Consider the following 12202-nt stretch of genomic DNA (forward strand, 5'->3'; position numbering starts at 1 on the left):
ACGAACACGAACGGTGAGCCTTCCATGAAGGAATTTTCTCTCCTTCGTGAATCGATGGAACTCTGCGGTTCGATCCGGTGGCTACGAGAGCGCGAGGCGTGTGGGGTGAGGAGGGGCGTGGGGTTACGGGGGTAGATACGGAGAGGGAACGAACGAAGAAAAGCGGGGCGCGAAAAGAGAGAAATGACAGAACGGGGCGATGGAAGAAAAAAAGGAAGAAAGAAAGAAAGAAAGAAAGAAAAGAAAGAAAGAAAGGAAAACGTTGACGGATGGATTCCACGGTGGAGAGAGGAAAGGGCACTCTGACGTTCGGCAATTGGCGCAGGAGAGGTGCTGCTTACGAGAGGAGAACCGACGAAGGAGAAAGATCGGCATGTATAATGGAGGGGAAAGAAGGACGTTGAAGCCCTGTTGTGACGCAGCCTTAGCTTCATCGAGGTATATATCCACTGGACCTGCCGAGGCCCATTCTCTGCCGGCCGCCCCCCCTCTCTGCCCTTCCGCCTCTGAATCCCTCTCGTCCTGGCCCTTGCCCCACCAACCATGCTCGCTTCCACTCGCTGCCTCCGTCCCGCGTCGACGATTCCTGTCCTCAGAGTTCTCCTTCCACATTCCTGGGTCCCGAGTCGCCGTGCGGCGGAGACGCTTGGGCGGGAGGTGGAATACGAGAGGCCCTATACAAATCACCGGGCTACCGTCTTACCCGGGCTCATTCTTTCTCTACCGTTCTCGCTCTTTCCCTTTCCCGTCTCCGTTCAACACGGTCCGCTCCTCTTCCTCCTCTTCTCCTTTTATCCTACCCCGGGCCCCGCTCCGCCTGCCCGGCGGAGTTCCTTTTCTTTTTCGTTCGCTTTCTTTTTTCTTTTTTTTTTCTTCTTCTTCTTCTTCTTCTTTTATACGCGCGGCTATCCCTGTCCTTCTCGATCGCGAGCCAGCCTATTATCTCTCTCATTTATCGCGTTTTCTCCATCTCCTCGTTCGCCCCATGCATCTCTGGCTCTCTCCGTCCAACCGATCCCTCTCTCCTTCTCACCACCCTTCCCGTCTTTTCTATATAATACGCGCGCGAGGGGTGTGTCGCTCTCTTCGTTCCACCGGGTCCGCGGGGCCCCGTTCCTTCTCGGCCCGTTGCTGGCCCGTTCGCTCCTTCCTCCTCCTCCTCCTCCTCCTCCTAGTCTCCCCTCGCTGCCCCCACACCCTCGTCCCCCCCTCGTGCACTTTCATGTTCCTTTTCGTCGGTTCCTTTTTCTCTTGTTGCGAACAACACGCACCTCGACCCTCGGCCACGCACACGTACCACGCGTTGACGCCCAAAAAATTTGACGTTTCATATAAATTACTCGCGACGTCGCGGACCCCGCTGCATATCCGCTGTTAGACGGTCCCACCGCGCGCCGCGTCGGGTGATCGATCGAATCGTTTCCCACCCCAACACACACCCCACACCCAACCCCCCGGAAGAACGAAAATACATTTTTCACGGTTACCCGATCGCCGCGGAGAGATCGAAGCTCGGTTTCTTTTTCTTTCTTTCTTTCTTTTCCTTTCGAAATTTTTCGCTCGAGACCTTCTACTGGATTCCTCGAAATTTTTCGCTCGAGACCACCACTTTCCCCGCCAGATTCCTCGAAAATATTCGTCTCGAGTTTGAACGTTAAATCTCCCCGAATCCCGGTGCGGTTTCCGTAGACGATCCGCGAGCAAAGGGTCGCTACCGACGAAACGCTTCGACGGTACCGCGCGCGTCCCCCGCGGGCGATCTCTCGCGATATCTATTTTTAGTGAGAAGCGTCCAAGTAACCAGACGGTGGTGATTACAAAATCGCGGCAGCGATTGGTCTGTGTCATTTTACCGCCACGGGGTTCGGGACAGGAGGGAGGGGGGCCCAAGAGGAAGAACAAGAACAAGAACAAGACGAAGACGAACCGCGAGGCCGTAGAGAGGTGGCACCGGGGGAGAAGCGATAAAAAAAAGTAAAAATGAAAATAAACGGAGGGAAAAAAGCTCGGCTACGAGGACGGGGGAAAAAAGACGAGGACGAAGCAAAGACGGTAGTAACAATAACGTCGCGAGGAAAAAGAGGACGATGCCAAAGAAAGAGCTGACTCGGCCGAGAAGGCCACCCGTTCAAGCTCTGGAAAGGGCAGAGTAGTTGGCCAGGAATCGTCTTAGATGGAAAACACGTGGCGAACGGGACGAACGAACAAGGAAACCCAGGTAGAAAGCAAACCCGGGGAAACCGCGCACAGGACAAGGACGGGGGATGACGAAGAAACCCTACGGTGGGTCCACGGGGTACCGAGTGTATCTCGCGAGGAGACGCACGGGGCACGGGCACGGGCACGGGCACGGGCAGGGGCACGGGCACGGGCAAACGGCGCGGAGCCCGCTCGTCGTTCGCGCAAACCGAGGCACGCACGCATGCAGGGGTGCGAGCCACCTTTTTGCACTTGTTTTGGTTTTTCAGATGCATTTTTTTCCTGTCGTGGCATGGCTCGCGCGCCTCAAAACCCGCCAGCTCAGGCTCGCCGTGATGGGGCCCCGTTGGAATGTAGGAGGTAGGGGTCCCGCAGGGCCCTGCGAGGCCCAAGAAGGGTCTGCACGATGGTGGGGGTACCAGTCGGACCGGCTTGTCATGACTGGTGGGAAGGTAGAGTAGAGCGAGGGTAGTGGCGAGAGCGAGTATTCGGTGAAGGGAAGGGACGGCTCGCAACGGGGCAGAGGGCGAGGGAGAGGAAGAAGACCACGGTATGCAGAAAGATCTCAAGATTAGTCAAGAGTTTCAGACTCCTTCGGGCTGGGCCCGATGTTTATGCAACTTCGCTCTCCTTTCCGATCCGTTTCGTGGCCAAAGACGTTCGCCTCGATCCGCGTCTAGGACACTTTCTCCCCGCGGACGGCCACGCCGGATACAACCGCGAATAGAGGCGTCGCGTCGCGACGCGTCGCGTCGCGGTGCGTGCCTCGATCACCGGCCACCGGTGAAAGTATACTTCTCGCGTGGCTATCCTTTCGTTTTTCGGCACCAAACTTCGTACTTTAAACCGTCGAGTAACAACCGGTGTTCCATTCGCAGCTCACCGAGGGATCACATTTTTACAGACGTTTCTCGGTACTCGAATTCACTCGAACGCACTCGTATCGATTTTTTACGCGCCATATTTCGAAACTCGAACAGAGAGCCTTTCTTTTTTTTTTTGAGGTATGTTACGAACGGAAAAATATATTTAGGAATAATTTACCCGATTCTTCTGATCCGCAATATTCTTGGATATCGATCGAAACTGATTCCGAACATTTTTCGTTGAAAGAAATTTGTATCGGGTTTGTACGGAGAGTCGTTTCGTTTTGTTCGGTGAAAATGTAACACGATTTTCTCAGAGCGTATGAATATTTTATTAAATTATATATTATTCATTTTGGAGAACGAAATCACTTTCCGAACAACCTCGTGTATTTGAAAATGGTCTCGATACATTTGTGTTCTCTGTGTTTCCAGTATCGGTGTTACGGAACGTTTTCTGATTTTAAGAAAAAAGTTTCGTTTGACGAAAAAAAAAAACATTTTGTACCGTTGAACGAGGCAATCTTTTTAACGCAACCTAGAACGTATATTAACGGGTTTAACGCTTTGAGCGACGCGGGTCGGAGCGCTTCCGGAGTTCTTCCACGGCGATGAATCCGATAAGGCTTTCGATCGTAGTCTATGATCTTGAAAACTGTTTGGTCATTACGAGTATATCAAGAGCTTATTAAAGATCGAGTTCTTCGCTTCCGTTCTCTGGAATGCGGTACAACTCCGTTCGATAGCTCGGTTCGAAAGCACCGCGTCCCTGAAGGATCGACATACTCTGTTCCAAATATAGGTGTAGATACAACGACACGGGAGCGTCGAATATCTCGGACGCGAAATCTACCAAAATTTATCCAGACACTCCAACGAGAAATGCTTCCTATACGAACGTAAATCTCCTAATACGAACGTAAATCCCCTAATACAAACGTACACACGCGGTGAAGAGAACTACCAAGCGTAAAGTATACGTATAAGAATCTACGTCAGAAAGATCGGTTCGAAATTGCGTCGCGTGTACGCTAAATACAACAATTGATTAAAATAACAATTTTAATATTCGCGAAGTTTGGATCTACGTCGAAAAGATCGGTCCAGCATCGTTCTCGTTTAATTTCATTACCGAAAACGCGGATCTCGCGAGCGAATCGCGCGGTGATTGCTCCAGATGCCTCGCAGCATCGGCGAACGCGTTCGTAATCGTTGTTCGCGGAAGGCAAAAAAAAAAAAAAAAGAAAAAAATTCGGGACGATCGGTTCGAAGTCTGGTCTGTCAATTGGCGGCTAACGACGGTCTCGTCACGAAATCGAGCGGGCAATTTGACGTCCGCGATCGTGTCGAGGATTCGCGCTTTCGCGAAACGCAACACCTAATGACTCGCGTGAGCTTCGGTAATTCGATCTACTCCGAGAGGAAGTTAAAAAGTGGTGGGCCGTAATTCGAGGCGGATACGCTACCCCGCAAGTCATTCACGATGCTCACCGGGCCCGTCCGACCGCATTTCGTCCGTTAAACGATGGATCGACGGAAACGGGAACGTCGTTCCGCGAAGGGTACGTTTACGTTGCTGCAACAACACGTTCCAGAAGGTATTTCGATCGTTTCGAGGAGACCCCGCTGACGCTCGACCTCGGTAGGAAAAATAGCGACCGAGGAATTTCTCGATACAATGGTGAACGATCGAAACCGTCTTCGCTTTAAACGCGTTCTTCCGTTCGTACGTACGCTACGAGTCTTTGGGTCGGATATGTTTCGAATGGGTGAAACTTACATTTGTAAGGATTTGGTAGAAATTTGTAATTTACATGGTAAAATTTATTTTTCGTTTTACCGTACAACGAGAGGATCGAGAAAATTGCAGAAATGTTCAATCGTGATACATCCGTTGCAATAGTTTCGATCGTGGAAAGATAGTAGATTTTGAGAACGCGATGGGTCAAGAAAGACCCGAGATACGTAGCAAAGATACATTCCGAGTCTTTGGTTTGAATATGTTTCGAACGTGCGAAATTTATATTTGTAAAGATTTAGTAAAAATTTGTAACTTACACAGTGCAATTTATTTTTCGTTTTACCGTACAACGAAAGGATCGAGAAAATTGCAGAAACGTTAAATCGTGATACATCTGTTGCAATAGTTTCGATCGTGGAAACATTGTGAGAATGGGATGGGTCAAGAGAAACCCGAGAAACTAACCAAAGATACATTCCTATTCGAAGTGTCAAAAAATCGATTTTGCCAGATTTTGTTAAAGCACATCTCGAGTGTCCATTCGAAAAATTTTATACGCGAATTCGACGAAACGTGGTTACAACGATTCCCAGAGAACGATGCACGAAGGCTGCGGCGAGTACGTTCGTCGTTTCGGCTAAACTATAAACGCGTTTTTCTCGGAATCGTGTCTTTTAAATCGACTGTCTCGAGAACGGATCGACGAATCTTTTCGAAATTGTTCGCACGCATTAAACGGGCGTTAATGTCTACGATGGTTTGTCTTTCATCACCCGAACGAGTAAACAATTTTATAACTTTTTAATTTATACGACTGTTATTCCGTCAACGAATAAATTCTCGCTGAATTTTTTTAAATACCTCGACGTTGTAAGAAGGATTACAAAAATTGCAGCGTTTTATTCCCGTTTCGACTTCGTAGCTTAACAATCGCACGATATTCGAATCAATTTTACGAATTAAAAATCGCACGATGTTCCAATCAATTTTATGAATTAAAAATCGCACGATATTCGAATCAATTTTACGGATAAAAAATCGCACGATATTCGAATCAATTTTGTAGATTAAAAATTGCACGATGTTCGAATCAATTTTATGAATTAAAAATCGCACGATATTCGAATCAATTTTACGGATTAAAAATTGCACGATATTCCAATCAATTTTACGGATGAAAAATCGCCCGATATTCGAATCGTATTTCACGTACAATTGAAATGGGCTTGCCCGTACCTAACGACGGGATTTAGCAAATACGTTTGATCGAAACTGCGCAATCGCGGTGATTTACTAAGCAGTAATCGCTATCATCCGGTAACGATGTTTCCAGGATTAACGATATACGACACGTGTAAATGTTACTCCGAAACGCGGGACTAATAAAGCGTTACAGGCATCGAGCGTCTTCCGCGTTTGTTCGGACAGCGTAACGGCACCCTTTGCGAACGCGAACGAAGAATTAATTAACAGAAGAGGAAATGGACGTTTACTCACCGGACAGTATTGCCAGGCCGAACAGTTCGCAATCTCGCATGCCCTGCTGGCCGAGAAGCATGCATGTCTGCGCGTACACCTCTTTCACTCTCGACTTCGCCTGAAAGTATACATCGGAAACGTTAGAACCTCAGAGAAACGGCAACAAAATGAAGTAACGATAAAAAGGAAAATCATTTTCCATTCGATAATCGTTTACAAAATAATCGAGAATTACATCTACGCGCAACCTTCTTAAAAACAAAGCTTCATCCCTTAAAGAAATCTATAGAAAAATATATAAAATGTACCTCGCTTCGATGTATCGAAAAAATTATACAAATATCATCCACGTGAAAATAACTTCGTCCATCTCGCAAGTTTATTTCACCTGGACGGTTCGTATTCAAAAAAAAAAAACTTACGCATCAATAGTTTTTTTTCTTCGCGCGACAGATAAATATTCAAAGCTTGGACTCTCAACGCGTGGAAAAAAAGAATGTCTTTTTTTTCCTACGCTCGCGATTCTCAGCGACGTTGAAACGCGGATCGTTAAACCGTTTCGTCGTAAAAAAATGCTGGTCGTTCTACAGTCCGCGAAATACGACGTTTCCCGGTAAAAATGGAAACAAAATTCGCTGGCCGCGAGGCCCGTTTCACCCCGCTGGGAATTATGTTTTCACCGACGATCCCGGTCTAAACTGGATACTTTTTCGCGCGAACAGGTTCAGAGTGACTGTTCGCCGCGGACAAATCGTCGCCAGTGGACACGGAAAGTCTATCGGACGTTCCCGATAATAAAGTATTTAACGTTAACATCGCGGTGTCGTTACGCGCGTCTGTTTCTCGCGCGGGTCCCGGCCGGATTCGTCGCATAAATTTCCAAGGTGTTAATACTGGATTTTATGTTCCCGTTTCGGGCCACGGTTTCCTCATCTCGGATAGAGTCGTTCGAGATACCTTCGTAAACGTCTGTCAAAAGACCGCTGTAAAATGCGTAAACGCTAATGTCGTTTACGCGAGGGATTCCGGTTCCTCTAGAATGTGGGTTACCACCGAGCTTAAAGCTGTCCGCGTGAACGTTCATCGTTGCTTTATATTCGGTCTTCTCTCAATCGTTGAAGCGACGAAACGTTGAGAAATAAGTACGAGAAAGAATTCGTACGAGTTCTGCTCTTTCGTCGAAGAAATGTCGTTTACCGCGAATTCTGTGGTCTATGAACTGTTGGAAATAAGGACGATTTAGGATTCGCGATTTTAACAAGGTTTGTACGCTATTTCCACGTAAAACCTAATCATCGAGCCTGGTTTGATCACTTCCCTCTAGTTTTATGCTAGTACACTAGGTTGTTCGATAAATTTTATTTAATAAGTTTTGTCAAACACTCGCTCAAAGATTCGTCAAAATGAACGTCCGAGTAGTTCGCGAGCCTTTCTTACGAGTGCTCTACTCTTCGAGTTTCACAGAAAGAAACACACTGCGCGTACATTTCTTTCGACTCAAAATTTTTACGACTCGTACGAAACGTGAATTATCGATCGTTAATTTCGACGAATCTTTGCGCGAGTGTTCATCCAATCCAACGTGGTAACCACAGCCGTACCTTTCTTACGTTATTTTTCTTCTCCAAGGTAGAAAGCACCACTTGTGAAATTTTCTTTCCACCTTTTCAAGTTTACATTCGAATTCATAGAAAACGTCCGGTGGAAAAAGACCGCCGTGAAACGCTAATGTCGTTTGCGCAAGGGATTCCGGTTTCTCGAGAATGTGGGTTACCGCGAGCTTAAAGCTGTCCGTGTAAACGGCGCGTAAACTTCGCTCCCGTGTTACACGCGGATCGAAACGCGAATTATGCAACGGAAACTTGGCGGATTTTCCGCGTTCGTGGTGCCGGTGTTCGTATTTTTTCTTTTTTTCTCTCGAATCGAATCTCGAAACGGAATCTCCGGCAGGGCCGACGAGTGCCGATCGCGTGGAATCGCCACCGTGACTTCGTAATTACACAATGGGAGGGAGAAGATGTCTGACAAGGGTTTCTCGAGAGAGATACGATCTTATCGCGCGTGCTCTATTAACTCGCGTTTCGATCTCTCGTCCAGGAGGAGAGACCTCTTCCGTTTCGTCGTTCGCCAACGATTTCTTCGATGGTTTCGCTCTTTCGTCGAAGAAATGTCGTTTAACGCGAATACTTCGGTCTATGGGTTGTTAGAAATAAGAACGATTTAGGATTCGCGATTTTAACGAGACTTTGTATGCTCTGCTTCGAGCTATTTCCTCGTAAAAGTGTAAATTTCCAATTTGGAACGCGTTGAGATTTCGTTTTCCAAATTGGAGAATATATAATTTAATAAAATTAAAATTTAGAGTGTAAAAAAAGTTTATGCGCTCTAAAAAAATCGTGTTTCATTTTCACCAAGAAAAAGCGAAATTTCCTAACAACCCAATATAATAATATTTTACGTTAGCTTCGAGATATTCTCGAAGACACAATTTTAAAACCTATTTACGTAATTCAACGACACGTAGTTTTCGTATAGACGATACAAAATTTGTCAAGCTCGATTTGAAAACGTTCACGTCGTGCGGAAAAAAAAATTGTTCGCAACATCGATGTGTGTTAAATAATTCGTTGAGTATCGATCGAACGCGTTGTAGTTATCGAAAAATTTCATCGCGAGCAACGTTCGAGGTTCATCTCTTCGAGCGTTAACGTGCACCCTGGCATTCTGCAACACGCGCGCTTGTAATAACAATGCGTGGATGAATGAATATTGCAAACGGTGAAAGCGTACCACATACCAGACTCGTTACAACCGTCCCGTAGCAGCTCGCAAACGTGGCTCTGGTTGGCCGTGTCATACGTCGATCAAAGAATGTTGCGGTCTGCGCACTCGAAACATACTTTCGCTTCTTCTTGTCGCACTCCGATATAATATTGTGCGACCGATTCGAAACGAATATTATTCTTTCTTTCCTGAATGTTTCTTCGTACCTTTTCTCGATTTTTCTACGCTTTTTTTTTTTACATAAATAATTTCAAAGACAATTCAATTTCGTAGAATCTAAGAATGGCTACACGAAACATCGTTCATATAGAACAGAAAATAATTCGCACATCCGTTTCGTATAACCAACGGGATTAAATTACTTTACACTCGCGAGATCTAACGATCCAAATAAAGGAGATACGATTTGCGTTTCTTTAATTAAATTCCGAGTAGAAGAGAACGAGTGCCAGGAAGCTGACCGTACGATTAATTATCCACGAGAAGCGAGACGCGTTTTGAAGCAGTTCCGAAACACGCGAGGAATTCTTTTCTTTTCGCGAAGAAATTTCATTATGTACCAACGTGTTTGTTTACAATAGAATTTTAATTTCGATCGACGTTTAGAACGGGCAACTCGTTGCTCGGTTTAAGAGTAAAAGTACACCCGGTTTGGTCAAGGTTTAACGTGTAACTTATCGGTTTGACGTCCGAAACGCGACAGGTTTGCTCGGCTCGTTGGATGCAGTTCGTCGGTACACGGTGTGAAACGCGATTAATTTCGAGACACGATTCGAATACGAGAACTCTGCTGCGATGGAACGAACGTACGAACGTGTATTTTGCGAATATTTCGATTTACTTTCGGAGCAATCGCGACGATCGTCTTTCAAGAGTACCGATTCATCGGGCACGTGTACGGAAATTCCGTGTGCCTCTTAGACACGGTTCTCGAGCGGTAAAGTATCCGCGTGACGTAAAAAGCGCATAAATTTGTATCTATACGAGTGAACTCGGAAAATTGCCATCGAATGGAATGCCTTCGTTCCAAGCGCGCAGTTCCAATATACCAGATTCTTCGATAAATCATAATACTCTCGTGCACGTACAATTGCAACGTGGTACGTAATTCTAATTTCTGGAACGCGTGTAGCCGGATCCGTGTGCATTCGTGAAATTGCATCGTAAAATTACTATACAGCCGCGCGGCTAACTAAAATTCTCTTCCCTCTCGTACACGAAACCCTGAAACCTACATATCTCAACGTTCTCCGTACTAAATTCTCCATTTTTCTATTCTTTGTGTTCTCAACTGTACCGGTTATTATCGTTATTACCGTTGCACCGAGTGTCTCGATCGTACGAGATCTTCCGAACGTTTCGACACTCGAGGAACCGAGAAATATTTACGATAGAATTCGAACGGTTAGGAAGAAGTAAGGGCACAGGGAAGGAAAAACATCTCATCGACGTTTCTCTTCTCGTTTTTTTTTCTTTCAATTTCTCGAGGTCGTTATCGATCGGTTTTTACCGAGGAAGCGCGTATAAATTTGTTTTCTACGCGTAACCTCCATTAACCGAGACACCCTGTATACTCGCGTTTCGTACGTTCTCCGTTTACGTGTATTTTTGCGATCGTCGCGAACTCCGTGCGATAAAGACGTCGAACAAATAAAGGAAAGAGAAACGTATAAACGCCGCACGAAATACTCGCCTCGGTTAGAATATATTTCCAGCAACAAGTGGCAGTGCTCCTTAATCGTTGCATTTTTGCGGCCGGAGAAGGCGCGTCCCGCTCGATAATTATCCTACTCGATTAACAGTCTCCCGTGGAACGCGGCTCTGAAAAGTCCTACATTAAAGTCACTCACGTACGCCGGAGTTATTAACTCCGCGCGGAGTAATTCACGTAATACCTGCATTTAATTTCTTGCCACGTTTTTTCACCGTTTCTATTAATGAAACTTCAGTTTTCTGGATCTCTTGATCTGGATCGCACCGAGACGCTTTCGATACGAGCCACGGCGAATAAAGTTTTTATCGTTATTACGTAGAGGCATAAATTCATTCTACCGGCCGATCGGTTAATTGCCGTTCAGGCAAGGTGAACCTTCTTTTTTTTTCTTAACCGTTTCTTATCTAATTCTCCGCAATCCCCACCCTCTCGGCATCCGTCCCACCGATTATCCTTGGTTAAAGAATCTCGAAGATTTCCGTCATTCTTGGTAGAATCTCAAAGGCGGCAATTATATTCGTTGCAGCGGCCCGCTCGAACGTGCATAAGGAAACGTAAGAATCTATCCGACGTGTTTTAACGCTTCAAAGCGTACAGTAACGCATCAACGTTTTACACGCGCGGCTCTCCGTACCTCTCAACCGACGAACGCAACGTGCATGCAACACTGCTTAACGAGAGCTTCGAAATATTTCTAGTCGGAAACGTATTAAACTTGGCGAATTACAAGTCGAATTGTTAACCGCCAGCGAACGGATACCGAGAAACGGACATCCTTTCCCGTTCGGGCTCGCGTTACGAACCAAACGCCGATCGTACGAGAAAATTTGCGCGTTTATACACGACGATAAAATAGTTTAACGTTTCGTAAACTTACGTTACTTTGTTCCAATTAATATTTTTGTACTTTTATCTTTGGTCTAGTTTTTCGTAAACGTATCTTACAATATTCGACTTAATATTTTTGTACGTTTGTCTTTAGTCTAGTCTTCGTGTCGTTTCGATTAACTCTTCGATAATTCTCGATCGTTCGTGAATTTTTAACGGTGCATCCGGATTATTTCTAAACAATGAGAAGAGTACTATGAGAGTACACTTCGTTCCGAGGTAGAAAACGTTACGTATACGTATCGTAAACATTTCTCGGGCCGTTAAAAACACAAACGTTTAGACGTTCTCCGCACGAGACACTGTATAATTCCGACTGTGCTCCGTCACCTTTCCGAGATCGAATTTAGGCAAATTTTTTCAACGAGTGAAGCGACTTCGCAACGATGACGCCGTGAAACGTGGATACGCGGAGTTTTTTTTGCATCCAAAGAACCAGAATGGTATTCCAAAGGAATGCCGGTTTCGGAACGATGGCGGAAGACACGATACATTGCGTCCCGTTCGAAATCGAATCGACGAGTGGAAGAA

At 45.9% G+C, this 12202-nt stretch overlaps 1 protein-coding gene across 5 annotated transcripts in view; it reads right to left on the minus strand.

Moving 5' to 3' along the window:
* Positions 1–12202, minus strand: part of LOC143154095 (protein expanded) — a 125589-nt gene that overhangs the window by 36892 nt on the left and 76495 nt on the right. For all 5 annotated transcript variants that reach the window (XM_076325910.1, XM_076325906.1, XM_076325907.1 and 2 more), the window contains one exon: positions 6304–6403. In XM_076325910.1, the coding sequence (XP_076182025.1) occupies positions 6304–6403 (100 nt within the window). The remainder of the gene's footprint in view (positions 1–6303; positions 6404–12202) is intronic.

Source organism: Ptiloglossa arizonensis, chromosome 13, assembly GCF_051014685.1.
Source record: "Ptiloglossa arizonensis isolate GNS036 chromosome 13, iyPtiAriz1_principal, whole genome shotgun sequence".
In the NCBI taxonomy this organism is placed as follows: Eukaryota; Metazoa; Arthropoda; class Insecta; order Hymenoptera; family Colletidae; genus Ptiloglossa; species Ptiloglossa arizonensis.